The following is a 27,681-nucleotide window of genomic DNA, read 5'->3' on the forward strand; positions in this document are numbered from 1 at the left end:
ATGAGAATGAATTAATTGTATTTTTGTCCATTTCATTTTACCAGTATCAAATACAAAAAAAAAAACAGCTACAAGTTTATCCTTAATGTTCTTAACATGATATTGTGCTAAACCAATGGATTGCTGAATACCAGAGAGTTTTACACACTTCTTTAACCAAGTGCAGCAGGGAAAAGTTGTTCTCCTACAGATTGCAGTCAAGAAGCCAAAAACAACTGCAACAGGAGTAACAGAAATCAAATCACTAGTTTTAGCTTTTTGCATCAGCGTCTTAGCTTCATTTGGTAGTCTTGTTGAGTTGTATCCTTTTTGTTCTGTCATCAGGCATAAAGAACATTGCAGTAGTAAATGCACTAAGTTATTACACAGCAAGGAATTCTATCAGAAAATAATTTATACTCAGAAAACAGATGACCCTAATTGAAGGAATGTGATCATCCATTGTTTAGATTCATCAATTAGATATTTTCGGCTTCACTTCATGAAAGCATGAAATTATCGTGTGCCAAAACCAAATTTCAGACTTGGGATTTATAATGACACCATTCTAATAGCTAAATAGAAAATTTAGCTGTTCAAGATACATTTAATAAGTATAGCTTCTCCAATGAGAAGTAACATAACAAAGGACTTAGTTCAAGGCTTCTAAGTATATAACCAAAGTTCAAACCAACAAAAAACAAAAACAAAAGCTTGGAAAATTAGCCAAAGTTCAAGAGGTAGGTTGAGTATAAGATAAGAAAACTAACCATCTTATGAACAGATAGCATATCAGATTGAACCATATCTCCTCTCATCTGTTCTCTGGCTCCCTTGTGCTGAAGCAGCTGGACATTCCCAAGATGCATGGTTTGCAAAATTACGGCTATCCTCCTCTCCTGCTGAGTAGACCCGAGGCCTGGTTACCTAGTTTGATTTTAGAACATAATTAGATGCTCATAAAGTTAACAGATTGAACAGAAAAAGTGTTGGGGAAAGCATAAGCTGAAGAGATATCAATCCTTTCACAAGTCACCCACTGTTTCCAATAGAGCAGAAAGGATAGTCATTCCAGGCAACGCATCGAGACCATGCTGCAGAGAAGTTAAGGCTATTTTTAGGTCTCATTTAATTTCTCCAATGCAAGGAAGTTTATAACATATTGCTATATCTAAATGGATGAGAGTGAACTAACCTGAAGTTGTACATGAGTCTTGTAGATAAACCCTCCACAACAAATTAAAGTAGATGACACAATGAAGCTGGAAGAATCAGCTCAAGTAAATCTCATAACTGAAAGAGATACTTTGAAAAGAACTAAATAAATAGATGATGGTTGCGGTAGTAACAATTCTCAGCTAAATAGTGATAACATTGGTATACATGCAGGAAAGCACTCCAAATGTAGCCCAGCCACTAGTAGCATCACCTTCTCTTCCTTGCTTATAATCTGCAAGAGATTAACAAGGAACTTGACTACATTTGAATTAGAAATATGTCTTTTACTAAAAATGCATCTAGAGTTTCAAACTGTGAAGAAATTTGCTTGATATCGCTTAATAAAAGCAATGATACCTGAAATAAGTAGAAAGCATCGAAGGACAAAGTAAATATTAACCTAACAAGACACTCAAGCACCTGCTATAATATGTAATCTTGACTTACTATTAAGACAACTTATACATCTGCAGGTTTGGATGATTATTCCCCTCAAAGTTTCGTGAGTCTTGGTCCAGAAGGTTTACTGATAGAAGATTCAGAGCAACAGAAGACTTTCCAATCAATTCCTTCCATATGTCAATGAAGATCATGCTAAAACATCACTTAACCAAGGGTATAGACAAGGAACGCCATATCCTGCCAATGGGGCAAATCAGTCACTCGGCAGACTGGTACATACTGGTCGATACTGGTTTTCTGAAAAATGGCCAGAAAATAGCCAAAATTTCAAAAGCCCCTTTTTTAGGGTTTTCTCCTAATTTATTGGTATAAAAATTATATCTAGATAAAGATAAAGTGTCCCTAAAGGATAAATAAATAGAAAATCTAGGTTATAAGGAGGAAAAATTGAATTGTTTTCAATTAGTAACTTTCTAATTTAGAGATTGAGTTAGTGTGAGCAATTACCACCAATCGCCAAGTAGGAACTTTAATCACAAATTAGGGTGTGAGAAAGTGCGAACAAGAATGAGTGAAAGAGGGGGAGGGAGGGGGATTTAAAGCCCCAAAAGACCCCAACGGTCAATTTGACCATTAGAGCCAGATTTCACCTGTTATGGGTCAGTATAGATCAAAATCCGACTGTGACCTATCCATATCAGTCGGAAATGATTGAAACTTGATCGCATGACTGATACAGCACTGATACCAACTGATATCAGGCCAGTTTACTGCATACAACCTGAAACAGACTGGTCCACATACCAGTCAGCTAGCAAACAGGCACATACCGCCTGTCTCGTACTGTTTCGAGCGGTACATCAAATCTTGGGTACAGATTCAAAACAATACAGTAGCTCTATTTTGAAGTATCTTGGCAGTTTTCAACATCCCAGTTCCTATGGTAAATATCTCCTGATGGATATGTTATACCATTTCATTATAGAAAACCACATATTTAAAAGAACAAGTTCAACAACATGGTCCAGCTAGGATAGGTCAGTATTCCTGGAACTTCCAAACCATCTTAAATTTATTGACAATAAGTGGCAACAAACTAAACCATGGGCTTTTATGACAATAACTTATTTTGGTTACTTGTTTCATTGTTAATATTGCATAACATCCAAAATCCTTAAGATATTACAGGGTTTAATACTAAATAAGAACCAGAACTAACCGCATAACTTTGTGAGGGTGAAACCAATTGGGTCATAACCATCAACTGGTATCAAGATCTCGATCTCATAAGGAGTATCACGAGCCTGCTCACCTGTATATAAGTTAAGCAACATTCTCATAGTGACCAATATCCAGAAATGCTATATGTAGCATAAGCCTATAAATAAACATACATCTCCAGTATATGTTTAGAACTGTAGGAGATAAAGTTGTAGGGGCTCTGCCACTTTCTGCTGAACCTGTCAACTTGACCTCAAGCCCTTTATTGGGGTTAACCTGTGGAAGCCAAGTGACATTAACTAAAAAGCCTAAAAGACCTTGGACCAGAATGCTAAATTTTGTCTACCTTGAAATGTGGCTTTTTGACAAGACGAGAGAGAGAAGAGACTGCCGTCAGATAGAGAGATACATGTGTCTGCTCAGTGCCAAAACTGCAGAATTTACCAAATTCAGAATCTCTGGTGAAGAAAATGATTGTAAATGCATATATTTTCATGCAAAACTCAACATGCTACTTCTATAATTTCATGCCATAACTTAGCAGTGACAGATGCAGTAGGAGACATTGATTTACAACACCTCCATGCAGAAATCAGCAGGGCGAAAACCTGATATATGCAACAATTAAAGCAAATTGTAGTTCTCTACTATTTGCGGGTGGCTACATGCCTACATGGCAGTTTCCCATCACTGGGATCATTAGACAAATCAAGAGCCTCAAAGTCCACTGCTTCTAGCATAGAATTCTCGAGCTTTCCTGTAACTCTATTAAGACCATTAATTTACACTAGTTCACCTTACCTATGCGGTGCATTTATGTGTCTTCTTTGAACATGCTCAAACCATCTTAATCATTCATTCCACGGTTCATTTCTGGTTGGTGCTACAGCTGATCATTTATAAATGTAAGCATATCTGATTCATCTTCCCTGGTAAACTAATGTATTAAGGTGGCTAGTCTCATGTCTAATTTGCATATAGGTTTTATTAGGGAATTTAAGTTTAATTTTATTATAGGTCTAAACTTATAATACAATTGGGTTTTGGGTTAAATTGAGTTGTTTTATAGTTTTTTTAGATACTTTGATGTTAATTCAATTTAGGTTTTAATTACGTTTGTGTCTTGTATTTCTCAACAGACTTCCTACAAAAGAAACACTAAGTTTGCAGTTCCCTGTAATTTAGTATGTGAACAATATCCAGTAATGTAACATGCAATGCTTCTATGTTGGGATTAATTATCAGCTCCAATTTGATACAAATTTATATTTTTTGGAACTAGTGAGAATATGTTCCTATTTATTAATAGGATTTTGGTTCACATGACCCACTGCAGCAAGTGCTTGCCAAAAAGCGTTTGTAACTAATCGTGTAGGTGATTTTGGTCTATTATTAGGAATCTTAGGTCTTTATTGGATAACAGATAGTTTCGAATTTCGGGATTTGTTCGAGATAACTAATAACTTGATCCAAAATAATGGGGTCAGCTCTTTATTTGCTACTTTGTGTGCCCCTTTATTATTCATTGGTGCAGATTTCTTGTCTCTTCATATTCTACTTGAACCACTTGTTAATAGTTTCTCAGTAAAAGGCCAACTTTATTTTTATCCAAGTCCTAATTATTTGCAGAGCATTCACAACCATGGTTTGCAATACCATATTGTACCACTCGGTACGGGTGGTACATACTGATCCGATAAAGGACCGGTACAGGCAGTATATTAATACACCTTAGTGTACCATGTGTCGGTATGCTTGGTACAGCTTGGTATGTACCATACCAACAGCTGATTGGTACATCAGTACGATACGATATTCAGAACCTTGTTCACAACTAAAATGATTACCATAGATCCACCACCGTGAACAGCTAACAAGAATACAAAGTCTGGATTCTAGTTTATTATTCCAAAGTTAGAGCATACATGTGCAATTATTGGTCATAAAGAGAATCCACTTGTATAGTATATAGTAAATGAGGTAAATAACTATAGAAGTTCATATCACCATTTTGGTCCTAGTCTTCTGTATTTACTTATATAAGAATAACTTGCATTAGAGAAAATTGATAGTCTCATGTGAACATAACTGGTTTTAGTGAGTTAAACAGGTTAAGATTAAAAACCTCATAACATATGACTTTGATTGTTATAGGAAACTGGAACTGATAATACTAAAAGAAGCACAACACCTGAATTCATTATGAAGTTTCTCATATCCTACTTGGGTCATTCCATTGTACACCTACTCCAAAAGTAAAATGAATCAGTTATTTTTTCCTTCAAAATAAACTACAGAACCATAATAATAAACAAAGACAATGACAAATTTGTTCTTACAACTTCCCATGTGCGAGGATGAAAACCAACAGTGAAACCTTCAAATACTCGAGAACCATGTTTAACACATGGGATTGCAAGTTCAACCAAAACCCTAGTTCAAAGAAATATCTGTACTTAAGAAAGAGCTAAATGGAATAGAAAATAATACATGCAACATGTGCAATCAGACCCAACCAGATAAAATTTCAGTGAAAATATATTTATAAATTTGAGTAAACAGGTTGAGTTATATGATTAAATTTATATAAGCAATTGTCCAAAACAATATAACGATCTTTAGATATGTAGCTGATTCCATGATTTCTCCTGCCTCATACTTGGCAATGGTAGGCAATGTATATATGCATAGTATCACTTAGAAGGATTTAATACCAGTCTTCACAGTATCAGTACAGTACTGATAACCAGGTGTTATACCAACTTTGTATTACCTGATATCATTAAATAAAATAATAAAAAATCAAAATGAGTAGTATTGTACCAGTATTGAGCTACAGGTTCCAATACACTGGTACCTTTTGTCAGAACAGTAAATACCAATTGAACTAGGACCATAAGTTTTGATATTAGTACTTGGTTAGACCGAAAAACATTTGGTATAAAATGTTTAGTAGTTTCCATGCATAACCATGCACAAATTGGTATTAGAAAAATAAAATCATTGCACCTGAGTCCATCAGAACTCCACTGTCAGAACTTACGAGATATGGGAGTGAACAAGTAAAACAGGAAAACACATTGCAAAAGGGTCTGACACAGCTGCAAAGGCATCTTTCTTTCCTGTTCCAATTTAGTAGCACACATATTTCCTGTTCTTTGCTTGTGCTTTTAGCAATTTTGCAATCTGAACAGCTCAGCTATCATCATTCAAGTACTCTGTAGCAATAACATTTATCTGACCATATTTTTAATTTAACATATATCTACCATTTCCAGGTATACAATTTTTTTAATTGTCTAACATCAATAGAATTTAGAAGTTGGAGCAAAGAGCTTGAAGATTCTCACATCTTTAACCCCAATGCATTCTGTTCTTGCTAGCTAACAAATATATCATTGTACATATTCATAACACGCTAACGAAAATTGTGATATTAAAATCATTACCCACATTCAATTCACTAATGAAAGTAGATCATCATATATTCGAAAAAAATAGCTTTTCTCTTGGGATTGAAGAAAAGCTGTCAATGACATCAACAAACAAGAAGGTATACACTAGTAAATCATAAAAAGATCAAAATACATGTGGCACAATTGAGATACCTGCACATTGTTTGATCATAATTTACACTACATATGCAGCCAGGTTCCCCTGCAAAAACTCTAAATATAAGTATTCCCAGGCAGAATAACTGGAAAAAAGCTACTCACGTATATAAATGTCAAACATTAAGATCGTGGTCCACTATTCATAAAGCCACACCTGAATGGTTGTGGCTTGCAAATGGCTAGAAGCACTGGAAGTTCAACAAAAGTTTCACTAACAATAAACTAAAATTTAGGGTGCATTTAGAAGATTCATGAAAAGCAGAAAATAACAATACCATTTTGTGTGCACGATTCAACATACAGAGAACTCACCAACTACAAGCCATAGTTACCAGATACAATATGTTTTGCAGTTTTTTAGGTAATATTTTACTAGCCATAATATAATGCCAACCATGAAGTCTCACATTAAGCCACCTTCAGTAAATTTCATATATTTTTTTAATCTAATACAAATTTAGATTAGTGAAACTGTTCAGAAGATTACAATACCTCATAAAGCTGAAAATTGAAAATCACCAATCAAACAAGAAAAAATAAGAAAGATCATCTCCAGTCAAAGAATTAATCATAGCTTTTATACAAAATATCACCAAAAATAAACTATATGATAATATCGATAATATTTGTGCACAATCGATGAGGGAATATGATTATAGGTTTTATGCTCTTATCCACTTGTTTTTTCCCCCTTCAAGCTGTAATTTTATGTCACCAATTTGGAAGACAAATGTGCACTTAGACAATGAAACTATGGAAGATTGATAAAAGCCAAAATATATACAAAACCAGATTAGTCAAAGATGCCTCTCTTCTCCCCAATTTCACCTCTTAATCCTTACCCCTTTCTTTCACCCTTTGTATTCTTCAAAACTTCCTAGATATTAAACATACCGTTAAAGAACCATATCTAATCAAAACCTGTATTCCATCTTTCACCTTACTGTGTTCTACCATCTTTCACATATTTAATCATCATATACCTTGGAAACCAACATCTTCATGACAACGTGGAGCAGCATCAACACTGGATTGGATTGGAATTACTATACAATGCAGCATAACAAAACCATGTTTTCCCTCAAATTGATTTCCTATAATATTGGTTATATTTACACTTTTCAGATAATAGTGTCTACATACAATTGAAGCAAGCTCTAGGTGAGAGTTAACCCTCATTTCTTGTCCACATTTATCCCAAATCTAATTCCAATATTTATTGAGTACTAGAACCCTTTAGATTGTTCTACACCAATGTTAAGACAATGACGTTTTCACAGGAATATGTGAAAAAGCAACTTTAATCTTTAAACCATTGACTGATGCAACAGAAGAGTTAGGCATCACAAGTTATCTCCTTGTGCAGGATATGCCATGTGTGAAAGAAAGATAAGAAGAAAGAAAGACTAACTTGGTGACACACAATTAAACATAAGAGGGATCCGGATGAACTACTTCAAGGTTTTCAACATAGTTATAAATTTATAATCTCTTCTAAAGTATTTCAGAGTCAGCCTACTCTAGGTAAGTTATAATAAGACACTTATAATCCAATAAGTGAGAGCAAATGCTTACAGTTGGAGCTGTGAAACGCTTAATAAAAGCACACACACAAACAAATACCCACAAAAGCAAAGAATCAAGTGCCACATAAAAAGGAACCCACAAAAACATTCTAAATGAGTACTAAGAAAAATGGTTTGAATTTACATAGAATTATGATTCAACTGAGAAAAAATGCTTACAATTAGAGCCAATAAAAGCTAAAGAAAAGCAAACTTCACAAACTAATATCAATTATTGAAAAAGGATCAAGTAACACATAATACAAAGCTCAGGAAACATTCTAAATTAAGACAGAAGATGAATCTATTTAATTTTGAAGGATTGATGGAGCAATAAGGATATAACAAGGATGAATTTAACTTCTAAATGGCTATTAGAAAAACTATAATAGAAGTAAAAATTTATTTGAAAAAATAAAGTTCACAAACCTTTACATGCTCCATTTAAGCAGCTTCCACATATAATCTCTACCTTAAAATAGCATAAGAAACATGTATGAATATATATGTCATCAAATAGGTTGTCTAGTTTATAACAAATCCAGCAAGTCCAAGCATCTCATGACTATTTGGAAAATCGGAGGCCAACCTGAGCTGTACGGCCCATTTTGTCAAAGCTACTTTCACAATTTTTTAGGTCTCCATTATAATACCCCTGAGGTGACACTTAACAAGTCAGACAAGCAAGTACCTAAACAGATATTATTAGTATCACAAACTAACCAAGTGAAAGAAATGAATGATAGTTAAAGCATATCATAAAAAAAAACAATCACACAGAATAAAAGAAAATTGTAAACAATCTACCTGTCACCACTAATAGAGAAAATGAAAATCTAATAAGCACATTACAGCAAGTAGCCTGAATTGTAAAATTTAGGAGTTTGAATATGTCATTCATAAATATCATGAATGGTTCATCCATACATAAACGTATATGTATCATGAATATTTGTCATTCATGTCTATTGCAAGTATGTGCAAGGAAAAAGATGAGCACCAGTAGTTAAGCTCTCTCACTCATGATCAAACTTATTATAAAAAAAAAGTTCTAGAAAAGCTCCCTCACTCATAATCAACCTTGTAAAAATTAAAAAAATAATAAATTCATCACTTCATGAATTGACCCTTCCTAGGCATCGTATTGGCGAGAGCCTCATGCATTGGGTATGTTTACGCTTTCTTTTAAATTCATCATTTCATAAGTGATGATTCAGTAAACTAGATGACCAATCTAGTTCAATTTCCATGATCTCCATGGAGTATTGAGAAATATATTACCCACAAAATATTTCCCAAGCTTGTTACTCAACTGAAAAATAATGCTATATGAAAGTTTAATTGTTTTCCTTGTTAATTTCTAGTTTTCTAAGATCAAATCTCCCCATTTTGATCTCCAATGGGCCATCATTTACATCATCTTGATAGATGTATCAATGCATTCCTTTAAGTTCTTGCTTATGTCAATTGAACTTTATGAGTTAAATGATACAATTTTAGGTGATACTACACCCCACTTGGATCTTGGCATTGCTCACTATTGTTTCAGGTTAGCAAGTGAATGAATGAATCATTTGTTAAACTCTAGTGAAGACCTTTGAAATTTAGCATCTTCTATCACATTGATCCTTATAAATGCTTATTCTTCTATTTGTCAAAGTTCTTTCTGAGTTGATCTACAGGATCCACTTTTGAGTTTCAGATTTATATATATATATATATATATATATATATATATATATATATATATATAAACTAGGGGTGCACTAGTTTGGAAAAAACTCTAGTGGTTTCCATGAGCTTGTTTGTTCCTCATCTCAAAACAACTAGAAAACTAGGAACGTGGGTACTCATTACTCATTCATTCACATAATTCCAACTAACAAGAATACCTTAAAGTGATGACAGTACACGAAGAAAACATTATATTGTACTGAGTCACATCATTGTCTATAACAACACAACAACAATAAGCTGTAATGTCAACTATCTGGGGTCAGTTGGAAATTTTGCCACCATTGAGCTCCTTCACATCAATGTCTCAAGTTAATATTTAAATCTGGTTTTGGATGAGCAATTCGTAGCACAATAGTGCCTGCTGATCATTTAAAGTAGTTGTAACATAGACCTTTTGCTGATACCTTTGTATTGGTCAAGGTTTTCCATATTCTTCAACAGTAGGCCTGCCTTTTGTCATATTCATTGTTTCATGGTCTTACAGGACTTATCTTTTGATCTAGGCATGACAGGATTACACAGATTAAGCAGGGAAAACTCATGGCCATATATATTTTTAATCAGTGGATATAACAGATACTAAATGTTGTAACTACAACTCAAGTATTTGAAAAGGATAGTAATAACTTGATATACAACAGATACACAATAGAATTGGAGTTTTGGTGGATATAAATATGAATAATGAATGAATCTAGGATAAAATAAAACAAATAATTGTGATACCATTTCAAAATTATTCATCAGTTTTATTTGATAGTGAAGTTCCAACGAAATCATGAAAATCAAAGTAAGCATGAAATATGTGTATAATGTCACTCCATAGAAAAATCAATAATAACAACTTATCTTAGGTTAATGTAGATAACTTTTATATTTTATAAATGTTTTAGAACTTTAGATAATTGGATACTTGGAGATGGTTGCAACAAAACCTTTATCTCAAAACTCATTTCTGCCTATGTACCAAAAATTCTGGATAACCAGATTTGCATAAAAATTACAGATGTGTTAAGGATAGACACTTATGTAACCATATCCAGCTCCATTTTAGTATGGAAACAAACTCGGATGGTTATAACCCAACGTAGTTTCAACTCTACATTGACATATTCACCTGAACAAAGTCCACTGGCCCTGAACCGGATACAAAATAGTTGGAAGTTTCATAACGACCAAAATCAACATACCCCTGCAAGAATAAGGATATTTAGGATATAGAATTCCATGCAAACTACCAATTTAGTCACATATGTGCAATATAGTTAGAGTTAGCAGCAAATAACTTAAAAGGCATCATCACTTTCATTAAAAGACTCTTGTTTCACCTCATCATTGTTTGACAAATGGTAAAATCAATTATGTATACAAGATAAATACAAAATCACATTCCCTCTTCCCTGGCATTATTGGTTAGATGGTTTGATCATTAAATATTAGAGCAAATAATTTTTATAATTGTTAGAGTAGATTTTGGTTGTCGGAGTTGGAAGCTAACTCAGATCCAACCTGGTCGCTCTTCGAGCTGGTCCTAAGGTGAAACTCACGAAATCGGACATTCAAAATCCTACAAAATTAAGTTAGAGGATGTTCTCAACAACGCTTCTCTAATGCTTAAGTCAGTAATCCAATCAAACAAGTCGGATTCAAATTGTTCAGTGTGTGTTGGGCATACCTGTGCGACCCCTTTTATAGTAGGTGCTTAGGGGGAGTGTTGCACAGTCCGTTTAGTGAGAACCAATTATAACCACCTTCGTTGATCTCGGGCTGTTGCACTCGTTTTTTACCCTAGCTGGAGTTGCCATTGGTTCAAACTGCCATCGATTGGAACTGTCATTTGTTGGAACTATCGTCGACTGATATCGAGTTGTTTCATGTGTTTAACTCGACCATGTGTCAACCAGTAGTTTGATCATGTGGCAATAATGATGCCATCGAGAACTGACGGGTTAGCCACATCACTCTAACTCGAACACATGCCCCCCACTTCCCAAGCTGAGCATCGTGGATAACTGATCAGGAAGTATAGTTTGGTTGGTACATATCATCTATGTAGGAGTTGATGACATACCTGACTCAGGCCATCCGACTCGAGCTACCCAACTCAGTATGCCCGACTTGGCACATTCGACTTAGTATTGCCGGTGTTACATGTTAGCTAAGTACCCTAGCTCGATAGGTCCCCGACCGGGTGTAGTGGTGCACGAAGTGCCAATAGGGCCACGTGAGGTGGCGCTAGGGGCCAGAGAGACCAGGCACAGTGACACATGATGGTCCAATAAGGCCGTGTGTGATCGTGCCAGGGGCCAACAAGCTAGGTGCGACAACACACAAAGGACCGATAGGGCCACAAGTAGTGGCGCCAAGGGCTGGAGAGGTCAGGCATGGCAACACACAAAGGGTCAATATGGCCACATGTGGTGGCGCCAAGGGCTAGAGAGGTTAGGTGCAACAACACACAAAGGGCCGGAGAGGTCCAGCACGACGATGCACAAGGGGCTAATAGGGGCATGTGCTACACGTGCCCCTTCCTTTGGCGGGCTGGAGAATCCAAACGAATCAAGAAAGGTCTAACACCTAATCTACGTTAAGCCCGCCCATGGCTATGGGAAAATGTGGCGCAATGGTCTCTTGTCACATGGCCTTTGTTAAGAGAGTGGTGGATTCAACATGAGTTCTCTGACGATTCGAATAACTGTTGAGCTGTTAGGATTGCACCACGTGTCCTAGATCACGCTGGATGATGTCACTTGTCCCACTCTCATCGAGGCGTTCGGGAGCCAAATGGGCAACCAGGCAAACAAAGCATATCTTCAACCTCTATAAATAGTTGATTATTCACCCCAAATACTCCTCATCCCAGCTTGTGATTAGAACTTTCATGAACATCACCCTTAGGGCTTCACAACAACCTCAACTTCCATAGGTCTACAATGTCATCCGCAACCTTGTCCTCTAATACCTTGGACTCGGATAGGTTACCGACCTCATCACCATCCTTGGTGCGAGCAGCGGAAGCTACAATCTCGAAAGGAGTAGAGTCAACCACGCCAATGGAGGTTGCCCCCCCTCCCCTGGAGACGAATCCATCTCATGATGTGGCTCCGCTGCCTATGGCAGAGTCCTTTGACTCGAATTCGATGGTGTCGGACATCGACCAAGAGATTCTCCGGGATGTTTATCATATACTAGCTAACTTTTAGTTGGTGCCTGCTCAGTTGGCTGACCGACCTTATGTGTTACGTCACATGTTTTGCACAAGTATAGATGCATTGGTGATGGGGCTTCGTTTCCCCCTCCACTCATTTTTTGTCGAGACTTTCAACTATTGAAATTTCTCCCCCACCTAGATGGTGCCAAACTCCTAGCGCTTTCTTGCGGCATTCAACGGGGAATGCGTGAAGGCCCAGATTTCCCCGAAGCCAACCCTCTTGTTTGCCTACTATAGTCTGTGATTTTAGGGGGTCAGCGTATTTCCTCTCTATCGGACCTGACTGTTAGGTCAAGGGCACTCCTACCTCCTGTAAAGGTTGGAAGAGGAGATTTTTTTATTCTTTCGAGAAACGGTTGGCCAATCAACTTAGATTGGTCCAACCATAAGTTTTTCAATGTCGCCTCGAGGTTGCATGAGATGGAAAATGAGCAGTTTCGAAGACTGTCTGTAACCTTGTCTCGAGGTTGCATGAGATGGAAAATGAGCAGTTTCGAAGACTGTCTGTAACCTTGTCTGAGTCCACTACCGTCCTATAAATGAGAAAACAATAGCTCGTTAATGCAAGCCTAAGTTCAGCTCCTCGAGATAAGAAGTTGGAACTTTCCCTTCTTAATTTAGTTAACTTTTAATTCTTATGCAAATATGGATCTTCAAAGGAGTATTCTCAAATACAACACCCACTACCGAGGTGGGAGGACAAAGAGTGTCATCTCTTAGCCCGGGTCAACCTAGGCCCGACGAGAGGAAGTCGAAAGGGAGCATTGTCGACCTATCACTAAAGTAAGGGGGCTAGCTAGACCTCGTATTGAGCAAAAACACCCGTCGGTTCCTCCTCCATCAACACCACCGCCCAGCTAGAGGAGTGTTAGAACCCTTGCAGATTCTAAACTTGGGGTTGATCTCTTTAGGGGATCGGCCTCCTTGGAACTCTATAGGGGTTCCTCCTTCTAAGTTGCTGCTCAAAAGTTGCAGAAAAGATTCATCTATTGCTTATGAAAAGAGGAGGAATACATGGCTATTTATAGGGCTTCTAAACCCTAAGTCCTAATAGGACTCCTACTTCTAACCAACTCCTAATAGGACTCATACTCAAGACTCCTATTCCTTTACAACTCCTAATTCTTCTCTAAGAAATAACCTCCTAACCCTAGCCGACCTCTTCACCTCTTTAATAGGGGTTAGCTTAAATAGGTTTTACATGAATGTCCCTCTCAATAAGGACTCTCCTAGCTAGAGTCCTAACAAGGAGCGCCATGAGGAGGCACCCCCATCGATCGGGCCTTCACGAAGATTCGATTCACCTCAAGGGATCAACGAGTAGAGATTGAGAAGACTAAGACTTGTGAGCCCGAGCAACAACAACAACAACATTCCGCTCCTTGTCTTCCAAAGCATCAGGGGCGGGACCTTGGCCACTCCGCCTGATCCACTACCTTCATCAGTGATGGGATTCTACCTATCTAGCAGAACTCCTATCGCTGCGAATCAACGGCAGGGTGGTCGCTAGAGGAAGGGGACACCTGTGTCCCCAACTAAAGCCTAACCAATTCCAATCGATCGTGGGAAGTTCCAAGGGAGGCCACCTCTTGGAATCGGTGTCTTCTACACCCCTCCCTGGCCGAGGGCCTCTATTTGAGGCCTACAGAGGATCTTTATCCGATGCTCATAAGTATCTGGTTGTAGTGACTATTACTTCGCAAATTTTCTAACTCGCTGTCTTTCCTTTATAGCACCGATAGCTTATGACCTCGGTCTTTGACCGAGCTTGAGACTCCCCGACCACTATTGGTCATCTCCTTCGGGAGGTTGAAGCTGTGAAACAGGAGCAAGATGACATGATTGCTATGAAGTCTCAACAGGAGAACATATGGGCCCGGCTCTAAAATTGAGTGGACGAGTTGGAAGGAGCAGCTATGGCGGCGAAGGTTACAACGGCAAGTCTGAGCCAGGCCGATTCCTTGAAGGGGTCGATTGAGGTGGTGAAGGTATAAAAGGAAAGGGTGTATCAAAGAGCCCTGAAATCTAAGGGCGATGCCGAGTTTGGGGGTAGAAAATCACCATAGGAAATATTCCAACAATTTTATTACAATTAAAGGAAGAGTTACAACCATAGATTTCTTCAAGTTTTGTCACTATTCTCGGAGGAGTTACAAGTTCTTTTGTAATCATGTCGAGAATGGCAAAATCAGGGATAGTATTTCCTGAGGTGGGAAATATGTCAAGTTCTAGGAACATCTAACCCGTCGAGAGTCTCGAGTTGGTAGGTGCCGAGTCGGACTTCCTCTGTGATCCAATATAGTCCTTCCTAGGTTGGCGCCAACTTACTCTTGTTGTGAGTCGGGTCATTGACCTCAGCTTTTATGAGAACAAGATCCTCTTTCTTTAGCCGACGAGGGCAAACTTTGATGTTGAAAGTTTTAGCAAGGGCTCTTTTATAAGCCAGGTTCCTAAGGTGTACCTGAGCTCTGACTTCATTGATTAAGTCTATGTTTGCTTTAAGCCCGACCTCCGATTTCTCGATAAAGTGAGAGGTGCATGAGGTTGGCAGTGTTAGCTCAACTAGGAGTACAGCCTCCATCCCATAAGCCAAGCAAACTGGTGATTCCCCAATGGAGGCTTTTGGTGTGGTCCGCTAACTCCATAAGATGCTCGATAGCTCGTCTACCCAAGTTACTTTTTCCCCCGAGACTCTTTTCTTTAATCCCTTCAATATGGCTCAGTTGGTGATCTTAGTCTAACCATTGGCTTGAGGGTAAGCTACCAAGCTGAATCTGAGTTGAATTCTGAATGAATCACATAATTCTTTGAACTTAGCATTATTACACTATGTTCCGTTGTCAGTGATCAATGTCCGTGGAACTCCGAACTGAGCGATAATATATTTTCAAATGAATCCTTCCACTAGTCTTTTGGCAATCAATGCTAGTGGCTTGGCCTCGGCCCATTTAGTGAGGTAAACTACTCCGACTATCAGATACTTCCTTTGGACTGAAGCGGGTGGGAAAGGCTCAAGAATATCTACCTACCACTGTGCAAAGGGCCAAGCTACATCAATCGGAGTCAACTGTACTACTGGTAACCTTTGGATTCGAGCATTGCGTTGGCATATGTCGCATCATCGGACATACTCCTCGATGTCCTATTTGAGGGTCGGCCAGTAATAGCCTTGTCATAGTATCTTAAATGCCAATGACCTAACACTGATATGCTCTCCATAGGTTCCCCCGTGGACCTCAGACACTACTTAAGCTACTTCAGCAAAGATGAAGATAACACAAAAACGATTGAGACAAGGATCGTTTGTAAAGCACTTCATCCAAAATATAGTACCACGCCTATTGTTGGCGTATTCTCCTAGCTTCCATTGGGTCTCTCGAGAGAGTTTCGATTTATAAGGTACTTCAAAATGTTCCTCATACATATTATTTCTGTGGATGTAGTCACTACTTAATCCTTGTGAATGCTTCTATGAGCCAATATTTTGATGACGATCCCTCTTATCGGCAATAGCGAGTCCCCAACAGTGGACCTGAAAAGGGTATTTATTGCTACATTATTTGCTCTAGGGATTTGCTTTATGTGAAATGTCAGGATGTCAACTATTATCTGTTTTGCCTTTGCTAGATACGAGACCATGGTTGGATCACAAGCCTTGTAGGTACCAATGACCTGAATAACGACCAATTGGGAATCACTATAAACCCTTAGATTTTGTATTCTCATACCCTTACCGATCTAAACTCCCATCAGTAAAGCCTCATATTCAGCTTCATTATTAGTGACCTTGAAATCAAAACGAAATGCATGTTTGTAAATTTCTCCTTGTATGTTTTACAAAACAAGACCAGCCCCCCATTTGTTGAGGCTATTGATTCGTCAACATGAAGAGTCCAATATCTGGCCTCTCCAGGTGCTTCCTCATAAAGGGTCATCTCTGCTACGAAGTCGGCAAGGGCTTGAGCTTTGATAGCATCAGGTTTAGAAAGAATTTGGCGCATTGACTAGTCAATCATGACGATAATGTGATAGGCTTGGAAATATGAACAAATCTTCCTTGCCGTAAAACCCAATCCATAGGTCAACTTTTCAAAATTAAAATATCGAGTTTCCACATCTTGAAGTACATGGCTGGTGTAGTAGATTGGTTTTTGAATCTGGACTTCTTTGTGAATTAATATCATACTGACCATTGTTGGTGTTATAAACAGATAAAGATAAAAGTCTCCTCCTCGGAGTGGACAGGAAAGCTGGGGCGAAGCTGCTAGATAACACTTGAGCTGATCAAAAGCCCCTTGATATTGCTCTGTCCACCGAAAATCCTTTGGGCGCTTTAGAAACATAGAAAAGGGTAAGCATCAATCACTTGTTCAGGATAAGAACCGATTAAGCAAAGCCATTTGGCTTATCAGTCGCTGCACCTCCTTAATCGAATCTGGAGGTTTCATATTGATAATGGCCTAAACCTTTCTGGGTTGGCATATATTCCCCGTTGATGGGTGATAAAGTATTTTTACGAACTGATGCTAAGCGCACATTTTGCTGGGTTTAACCCTATACGGAATTTTTTGATAGTAGAAAATGCTTCTCCTAGTACGATCAAATATGTGTCAGCACTACGACTCTTTACCAATATATCATCTACATATACCTCCATGTTCTGCTCGATTTGATGCTGGAACATCTTGTCAACCATCCTCTAGTATGTTGCACCAGCATTCTTAAGTTTGAATGACATATTCTTCTAGCAATATAAGCCCATATTCTTCTGAACAGCAATATAAGCCCTTAAGTCTAAATGACATATTCTTCTAGCAATATAAGCCCTCATCTACATATACAGTGCTCTTTATCTTCTTGTGCCATTTGTATTTGATTGTATCTAGAAAACGAGTCTATAAAGGTCAGTAGTTCATGGCCGGAGGTCGCATCCACCAATTGATCAATCTGAGAGAAGGAAGTTGTCCTTTCGACAAGCCTTGTTGAGGTCTATGTAATCAACACACATTCTCCATTTCTCATTGCTTTTCTTGACTAGGACTACATTGGCGAGCCATCTTGGATAGTGTATCTCATGGATAAAGTTGGTGCACAAGAGTTTATCAACTCCATCTGCAACCGTTGACTGTCGTTTGAGGGCAAATCTCCGAGGTTTTTGTCAGATCGCCCTGCACTCAGTATTGATGTTGAGCCGATATTGAGCTAAGCCTCAATCAATTCTGGGCATATCATTGGGCAACCATGCGAACACTTCTGAATTAAGGCGCAAGAAGTTGACTAGCTCTTCCTTCCTCTTCAGGGTCAATGCCGACCCTATCTTGATTGTGTGATCCGACCTTTCAAGGTTCAACAGGATTTCCACCAAAGGTTCTCCAACCTCAGGATGCGGATTGACAAGCAAGGGTTCTCACGGATAGTGTACAACGAGATAGTGAACCAACCAAACTATACTTCCCAACCACTAATTCATTGTGTTCTTCAGCTTGGGAAGTGGGGGGCATGTGTTAAGGTTAGAGAGTGATGTGGTTGACCCATTAGCTCTTCACGCCATAATTGTCGCCATCTGCTCAACAAGGGCCTCCTCACCACATGACCAAACTATCGATTGACCCATGGTCAAGTTAAATAGGCGAAATAGCCTGACATCAATCGATGGTAGTTCTAACCGATGGCAGTTCTAACTAATGGCAATTTCAATCGATGTAACAAATGGAGGCAATAGCCTAGGATCAACGAAGGTGGTTATAACCGGTCCTTACTAAACAGACTACGCAATGCTCCCCCCAAGCGTCCACTATAAAAGGGGTCGCATAGGATTTCAGACATCTAACTTGGCGAGTTTCACCTTGGGACTAGCTCGAAGAGAGACCAGGTTGGATCCAAGTTAGCTTCTAGCTTGGACAGCCGAAATCTATTCTAACAACAATAAATGAAGATTATCTATGACATTGTGTTTGATTGCATCAGATGTTAAAAAGATTATTTGGTTGGTATATAACTAAGACTTTCTTAGGCTACTTATTTTCTTTTTGTCTTTGGGTAAGAACTCACAATTACATCAAGACTTTAACTAACACCACAAACTTGGTTTCTTGTTCTTGTTTTGATCAAACTGCCAAGATTTTGTAGCCTAAGCAACATTAATAGCTGAACTTTATAGAAGATGAACGATGACAATGACACAAAATCTTAATGTTTCAACTAATTAAGATTGGCTACATGGATCTTTGCCATCATTGAGCTTTCTTGAGAGCAATATCACTTGTCAAAATAAGGGTCATTATCTATTATATTATTGTTTGTAATAAAAATTAGCATTTGAACTTCTAAACCTGCACTGATCTAGAACAGTGCAATATTGCTTATTTATTTCTATATCTATTTTGTATAAATTAGTATGGCAATGGGATGAGTCGCGTGCAATGGCCTTCTAGTTGACCTTTCATCTTGGAACATAAGGGTGGGAATTCCTTCTGTCGCCTCCAAATGACCACTTGGCATCACCGAAATTCAGCGAAATTCCATGTTAGTAAGAAATGAAAATATCTTATACTTCTTGTTAGCTACCTAATGCAATCTTCTTTTTCCAGGCATGGGTGGGGCTAACAGTATAAAGAAGAAAAAAAATCAACAATAAGCATGCACATATTGTGGCATTGCCTTCATTCAAAATAGGCTATAATATCTAAAAAACCAAGGAAGATTTATTATTGTGGCATTGCCTGCTACTTCTCAAGATATTACTATTCACCAACATGTTAAACTACTTAAATCTGCATGTTCCACAACATGATTTCTTACAACAGAACTGGTAGGCTATGCACCTGAACAGAATACATCATAACCACAGAAGTCTAGTTACAATGAAGCATATAAAATATCTTTGAACATACCACTTGAGATCGATGCTCCACATCCTTGCAGAATCGAACAACCAAATCAGCATCCTATTTATTGCAAATGGAAAGCATTAAATTTCTTAATACACAATTCAGACATTGCAAGTTATTTGATGCCCATATTAAGCTTTTGGTATTACATCATTAAACCATATACAAGCAGAAAATTTCTAACATGAAGCAGGGATGGGTAGTATGATAAATAATACATAATAACACAAGAGACACAGAAAAGAAAATAAGCTAAATATTTACTTGTTGCAGCCCTATCCTTGGGGGAACTGATGTTCCACGACAGATGCTTCACTGAAGCTTTGAATGAGAGATGTTTTCAAAATCAATTAAGATCAACCCTAAGTAAAAATTAGAAAATGTGAAACTTATGTGAAACCAGCCTTCCTTTTGAGATGGTCTGAACCCATTAATCATATACAGATTTCCTTAAACATCAAACTTGCAAACAGAAGCTTTATTTGCATCTTGCTACTTAAATTCAAAGAATTTATTTAAGAAGAAATGAGAACCTTAGTCCTTCAAAAAAAAAAAGGCCCTGTAACATTTTGCCAACACTTTTCCCTTAAGACCAAAATGTCCAAAACACATCTCCAACCATGTGTTACCTTTGCCAAACTATAACAAATTAGCAACTTGCTTCAAGAAAGTCATTACAAAAATGAACAATTGATCAAATGGAATTCAGCCACAATTTCAATTTGATTTTCAATTTTCATCAGCATGCCCCCATGCTAATAACATGCAGCACTACAAGGCATGGTTATGTGCCTGACAGAACAAATCAATATCTCATACAAAGTTGTTTCAGGCACTATCAGCACAACATGGTCGGTCCATGATGGACCATGTGCTTATATCATGGTGTTGCTGTATAGTATGGGCAAAACTCATCAAGACTCAAAACTCTAAATCATTATGGTGATACAGACAAACTAGTCTCCTGAAATGTGCAATTTTGATGATCATATAATAGATGATACATTAGCTAAGGGGTTTATTAAAAGCTAATCAAAGATTTTGTAAGTGTATAACAAAAAAAGTAAAATGATATGAAAACAAAAATATAAACCTGCACATTTATACATATCAGCATGCGCTCCATGTGAGAGTGCACACACACAATCATAGATGCAGATGTAAAAGAGAGATTTAATTACCAATGACATTCTTATTATGTCCTCAAACAACATTCAGCCTTGTTCCTTGACAAGAATTCAACTCTTTAAGTTCTTCTATCATGATACTTCTATAAATTTTAGCCAATGCCATTTAGCATGGAATGTTATAGTTGGGTAGATGCACTTGCACCAAATAGTTCAACTCTAAGCATATGTTGGGAATTTGTGTTAGGAAGCTTGTCTAAGTAACAAAAAGAGGTGCCATAGTATCAGCACATGCTTGTTTCTCAAAGTTCCAAAACAATTAAGCTTTGAAAATTTCCAGTTATCATTGTATCATATAACAGGGTTGCAACTAGTTTTGTGTTTGTTCATAACAAAGCTTCAAAGAGACTACAAGAATACAATCAGATCCTATGTTATCTTCTCCAGTATATCAAAATTTACATCTAGTTATCCATTTCCCCCAAATTTTTCATCCAACTACTTGGTTTCCTACTAATAAATTAATTAATTCTTCTCCTATTAAGAACTCACCCTATGCGTTCATCCATGCAAACAACAAAAGATTATGCAACATTCAGTTAAGCCACAGATTGTATTTACAATCTTCAGACTTTAGCACTTTAAGAAAATTCCAAACACTGAGCACAAATAATCAGAATTCTTAAGGTTTGAACCTTAAGAAAGTTGACTAAAATAAGTTTTAATACATCTAGAAATTTAAGCAAAAAAGACAAACAAAAAAGGAATAAAAGGGGTTCAATACACTGCCACAACCTCAGATTCCAAGTTGCATGAAAGCATTTTAACAACTAAATTGCAATTCCATTAATCATGCTATATAATACCTCCTATTTATTCAAGACACTCCAAAACATATTAAAAGACTCAAAAGCCTCTATACTACTGATGCCCATACTAATGGGCAGTCTTCTTCCTCAAACAACAAAACTACCTCTTGAAATTCTGTCACCCCAAGGATTTCAAAAGCGAAACAGAATAATATATTATCATCATTAGGCATCATAGCAATAACACACAACCAATATTAAGACTTTTCTTGATTCATAAGAAAGCTAAACTATATGAAGCACCAAATATATAAGGTTATAAGATACTAGTCAGAGAGGTTTTATTTAAAGCCTTCATTCAATGGTTCTCAAACACGGATAGAAAAACATCTTCAAAAAGATTTTGCGGATAAATTTGTTACCTTTCCATCAAATTCAAAAGGATGGCCAATCCAGTCAGTCTGAGTAGAAGCTCAGAGAAGACAATCCATAAAAAAATTCCAGATGATGTTGCTTTAAACATGCGGACATGTATCAGTTGATTCTGACTAGAAATGAGAATAAAGGATACAAAATCAACGAGGCGACTGGTATTATCCAGGGCATAACAACTAGAGCCCGGTACCACAACAGATACGGCGGCAATAAAATACATGAAGAATGCTGTTAAAAGGGTAACACGGCGTTAGAAATGGCAAAATAAGCAAATAAGAATATTACATCCACAGGCTTGATGTAAAAGTTAAACGACAAAAAAAGCATTAAGCTCCAATCATCTTCCCAATATAGTTATTTTCCATGTGGATCAAGAAGGTAGACAACTACTTGGACATATAAACTCAAATTTATGAAGCAATATACATGTGAACTCCGTCTAAACTTATATGTGTCTAATTTTTTGGTCCTTGACACCAGAAAGTAAAGCTTTGAATATCACTAATATGAAGAAGAGATGCACGATAAATCAGCAAGTATCTTCTAGTGTTTTCAAAAGGTGCTTAGGCAAGGTGAGGCGAAACCCAAGCACCTCGGAACACCTCAGAGTGAGGCATTTCAATGAAGCGCCACTCGAGCTCGCACCTAGGCCAAATCGAGTCGACTTCAAGCTCGGATTGACTGGGTGAGTAAGTTGGTTCAATCAAACCAACTAATGTCACCTACCATAACACCCCATTGCTAAAAAATAGTTATTAAAAAACATTGCTTAGCAGTTAGCAGTTAGCAATTAGCACCATGGTTCGCCTTACCAATCCATACCGGTGTATCAACCATCTATCGGTATGGTACATACCGAGCTATATCGAGTCATACTGAGTATACTGACATATGGTACATAGAGACGTATCAATATATCGCCCATATCGATCTTCTATTGGATCGATACGTACCACCTGTATCGAGCGATATGCTACGGTACGATGAACCTTAGTTAGCACTCACCTCAAATTTCATCCTTTTTGAAAATACTGCTTTAAACATAACAATATACTCTAGGTAGGAACATCACATTGATTTTTCTCTTATTTCTAGCAAAATAGCATCCTGATAGAATTTTCTATTACCTTGTTCCATGGAAATTAATTTAAGACCTTATTAGGACAAACAACAACTTAGAATTGTAGGCTTGCAGCATACCACATCATATGCTGTTATTAACATATTTCTTAATATATGTTGCCTTCAATGTTTGATCGTTTTTATATTTTAGGAATAATGACAAGTGTCCAGAGTAATTCAAAAGATTCATCGCCAAAAAACTCAAGAAAGGATCCTATTTGGAAATACAACTACCCAAAGGATGTTAAAGATCTTAATGTTGTGACATATTTTTTGCGGGAAGACTACTGGAGGTGGTATTTTCTGTGCAAAGCAACATTAAGTAAGAAACTTTAAGAATGTATCATCATGCAAAAAGTGTCCACAAGTGTCCATCTGATGTAAAAGAAAAGTTGCTGACTTATATAAATAAGACAAAGATACAAAGGAATGAAACTTATGGAATTTTACCCAAGGATGATATTCAATATATTAGAGATGATGAAGAAGAGAAAGATCATTCAGAACATGTAAGATGCTAACGAGAAAAAAATGTCTAACAGAAAAGGAAAAGAAGTTGTGATTGTTAAGAAGGCTAAAAAGGGGCTAATGGACTTGAATATGTATCAAGAATCATAAAAGCAACAAGGTAAAAGAGAAGTAAAATTAAAACAAACAAATATAAACAATGCTTATGATAAGGAAATAAGGGCAAGAGCGATTCAACACATTGCTCGCTTACGCTGGAATTCCCATTAATGCTTGTCATTTAGACAATTTTACAGAGGTGATTGAAGCTATTAGAAGATATGGTTCTAAATTAAGAACTTTAAGTTATCATAAGTTGAGAGTTTCATTACTAAAAAAAGAGTTAGAGCACACAAATGATTTATTGAAAAGCCACAAAGAAACATAGGTAAAACATGGTTGCTTTATTATCACAGATGGTTGGACCAACAGGAGACAATGGAGTATCACTAATTTGATGATCAACTGTTCTTTGGGAACCATGGTTGTGAAGTTAATAGATACATCTTTTATGAAATCTGGAGAAAATATATTTGAGTTGCTTAACAAGTTTGTAGAAAAAATTGGTGAACAAAATGTTGTCCAAGTTATAACCGACAATTTGGTAAGATTTATCTTTTGAGTATTTTAAACTTCTAACTACTCTCTGTCTCTAATTTTTCCAATTTAAATGGAAGAGCTACGTGACTCTTAGGTCTTATCAATTTTAATATCCTCTTTCTTAGGTATATTATTTCAAGCATAAAGACAACACTTGTATTAGACTCCATGTGTTGCATAATACATTGAACTAATATTGAAGGATATTGGAAAGATTCCTAGCATCAAGAAGACCGTCTAAAGCACAATCTGTCATTGAAATTCTATATAATCATAGTTAGGCTTTGAATATGATGAAATTCACAAACAACAAGGAATTGGTGAGATACGATGTCATGTGATTTGCTATTTCATTTCTAACATTACAAAGTTTGTACCATTAAAAGCATAACCTAAGAAACATATTTAGCTCGGAGAAATAGGTGATAAGGAAATGGGCAAAAGATATGAAAGGCAAGAGGGCTAGTGATGTCATCTTAATGTTACCCTTTTGGAATCATAGTCTATACATTAAAATAATAGACCCTCTTGTTCGAGTTCTTTAGCTATCTAATAATGAAAAGAAGCCTGCAATATATTTACGAGGCTATAGATAGAACCAAGGAAATGATGCAAAAGTCTTTTGGTAGAAATGAAGATTAGTACAATAATATATTTACAATCATTGATTAAAGATAGGAATGTCAACTTCATCATCCACTACATGCAGCAGGACATTATTTAAACCCATAATTGTTTTATTAGAAATCCTCCATTGAGCTTGAGGCAAAAGTTGTATTCGGGTTATATCAATGCATTGCAAGATTAATTCTAAGCATTAAGGTTCAAGATAAGATTGGACATGAATTATCTTTATATAAGAATGTCAAGGGTCTTTTTTAAATTCTTATGGCAATTCGATTCAAGGATAGCTAAATCCCTAAGTATTTATAACTTTATATAATTAACATCATATAAATGCATATAGTATGTTATTGTTAATAATGAAGTTAAAATTTGCAATTGAATGGTGGGACTTATTTGGAAATTTCATCCCGAGCTTGCAGCAATTAGTTATCAAAATTCCCAATCTAACTTGTAGTGCTATAGGTTGTGAACGAAATTGAAGTGTCATTAAGAATGTAACTATATAAGAATATTTTCATTTCAACTAATTTATTCTTTTTTAGATGGATTTATTAATATATCTTTAATCTATATGACATGACAAATTCATACAAAGAGAAGAAATTGGTTGAAGCATCAACGATTACATAATCTGATTTATATAAAGTATAATCAAGCACTGAAAGCTCATTATAATTTATAAAATAGTATTGATCCAATCTTATTATAAGATATTGATGATTCAAATAAGTGGTTGATGGTGAAAATAAGTGTGAATATACAAAATGCCGAAGATGAGTTTGTATTTGATCCAATCTCATTACAATATATTAATGTTTCAAAGGAGATGTAACAAAAACCTCAAGTGTTGGAGAATTACATACACAAGACAAATAACAAAAGCAAAAAATAAATGCAAAAGTCTCGAGTTCATCACTTGTCATCATTAAAGAGGAGGAAACCTATCTTGCTTAAGATAAATGAGAAGAATATAAATCAATTGAAGAGGAAAAGGAAGATGATGATAAGTTTAAGAACGATAAAGTTGATAATGATGATAACTGAATTTGATGGTAAACTTCACTGTTTTGACATTTTGTTATTAGAAGATGGACAATATAATTTGGTACTTTATATGATTCCAAGTTGATATGCTACTATTATTTTTGTGATCATATTTATCAATCATAATATATATTTTTAAATTTTAATATTTGAGAGCCCCTCGTTTCGCTTGGGCAGGTGCCTAGACGAGCGCCTAGTACCTCGGGTGTTTTGGGACCATGGCACCTAGCACTTTTAATAAGACACTATCTTCACATCACCAAATAGCAACAACGAGCAACACAAAATACAAGCCTCAACTCTTTGTAAAAATAGAATAAAGTTGTTTCGGTATTCATTTAAATTACCGTAACAATACCGACATATTCCCCTTTAATTACATCAGCCAATTACAGAGAGAAAAAAGCAGTAGTTTTCATTTTTACCTAGTAATTATTCTATCATTAGATTTTGAACCATATAACAAGAAACAATAAATAGTTAGGGAATGCCAGATATGTGTGTCATCAGTTAACAAACACAGTAAGATACTTCCACCAGTGATATCATGAAATCTTATAAGACTTTGTGTGTTTATCAGATGTAAGGGAGATCAGTTTCTTATTTACGTCGGCCAATTACACCATTTCTACCTAATAGTCACTCTATTGCTAGATTTTGAACCATATGATAAGAAACAATAAATAGTGAGGGCATGCCAAATGAGTGCCATCAGTTACCAAATACAGTAAGATAATTTCACCAGTGATATCTTGTGATCTTGTAAGACTTTTTGTGTTTATTAAATGTAAGGGAGGTATATACCTAGAAAAAAACAAGGAAGCACAGAAGTGTAGGAACAAAAGCTTGGAGAACTTCCACCATGCAACATTCCTGCGAAACCAGAAGTCAGTGATAGCTACAATGAAAGATGACGCTATATGAAACCAATCAAAGCACAAACAAAACCATGACCCACTGCCGTTGTAAATCCCTACAGTGTCTGTTCACCGAGAAGGTATTGTTCATGGAAATCTTTATTTTGATTCCCTGGTCGTTTGTTCTGTAAATTTGTGTAAGGAAACAACATAACCACCACTCATGCACCGCATAGTGACCGATCACAACAGGAATATTTGATCAACGATAAAAGGCTTTGATTACTTCAATCAGTAAGAAAAACTAATTGATGCTTGTTGAAAGAAATAAACAAGGCGTGTCGATTTCTAAAGGGAGGAAAAAAGAAGACCGCCACATTGATCTGCAAATGATTCTCGAAATAGAGGTGATATCATCTGTGCTTGATAATTTATGACGTTAAAGGAAAGGGTTAGACGAGGAGATCGATTGACCTGAGCACCTGAGCTCAGGTAGAAAGATCCAAATAAGCGGGTAGCTACACATTGCAAGAAAAGAATCGCGGTGGGCAAATGCGGCAGCGGAGAAAAATGCGTACCTGAAGAACTCGGCGGAAGTGCAAATCGAACGGAATCGAGAGAAAGGGGATCTTGGGATGTTGTTGCGTGGTCTCGTCAGTTCAATTTTGAGTGGTAAAAGAACAGGGAGGATGGGCATGCACAGGGAACGGCAACCC

The 27,681-nt window shown here is 36.8% G+C and overlaps 1 protein-coding gene across 4 annotated transcripts; it reads right to left on the minus strand.

Moving 5' to 3' along the window:
- Positions 1–749: 749 nt before the first annotated feature.
- On the minus strand, positions 750–27,681 carry LOC135583780 (uncharacterized). Of its 4 annotated transcripts, none has more exons than XM_065163198.1 (18): positions 27,544–27,681; positions 26,913–26,981; positions 22,345–22,436; positions 22,196–22,234; positions 19,841–19,894; positions 10,854–10,928; positions 8,589–8,654; positions 8,429–8,471; positions 6,429–6,477; positions 5,160–5,253; positions 5,012–5,064; positions 3,167–3,251; positions 2,994–3,096; positions 2,819–2,911; positions 1,363–1,429; positions 1,175–1,241; positions 1,020–1,073; positions 750–906 (listed from the first exon to the last, which is right to left on the minus strand). In XM_065163198.1, exons 2-18 carry the CDS (start codon positions 26,977–26,979, stop codon positions 772–774), a joined length of 1,236 nt encoding a protein of 411 aa, XP_065019270.1. In that variant the 5' UTR covers positions 26,980–26,981; positions 27,544–27,681; the 3' UTR covers positions 750–771. The 4 variants fall into 4 exon arrangements, with proteins under 4 accessions (XP_065019270.1, XP_065019271.1, XP_065019272.1 ...); XM_065163199.1 differs by lacking the exon at positions 27,544–27,681 and adding an exon at positions 27,067–27,191; XM_065163200.1 differs by lacking the exon at positions 10,854–10,928.

Source organism: Musa acuminata, chromosome BXJ3-8 (genome assembly GCF_036884655.1).
Source record: "Musa acuminata AAA Group cultivar baxijiao chromosome BXJ3-8, Cavendish_Baxijiao_AAA, whole genome shotgun sequence".
In the NCBI taxonomy this organism is placed as follows: domain Eukaryota; kingdom Viridiplantae; phylum Streptophyta; class Magnoliopsida; order Zingiberales; family Musaceae; genus Musa; species Musa acuminata.

Bases quoted from the DNA above. Each gene is read 5' to 3' on its own strand.
- LOC135583780 (XM_065163198.1), bottom strand. From the start codon at position 26,979: ATGTTGCATGGTGGAAGTTCTCCAAGCTTTTGTTCCTACACTTCTGTG. The intron at 22,437-26,912 runs GTATATACCTCC...CCCTTTTAACAG, and splicing joins GCTTCCTTGTTTTTTTCTAG to CATTCTTCATGTATTTTATT. The intron at 907-1,019 runs GTGGGTGACTTG...AAATCAAACTAG, and splicing joins TTTCTGCTCTATTGGAAACA to GTAACCAGGCCTCGGGTCTA.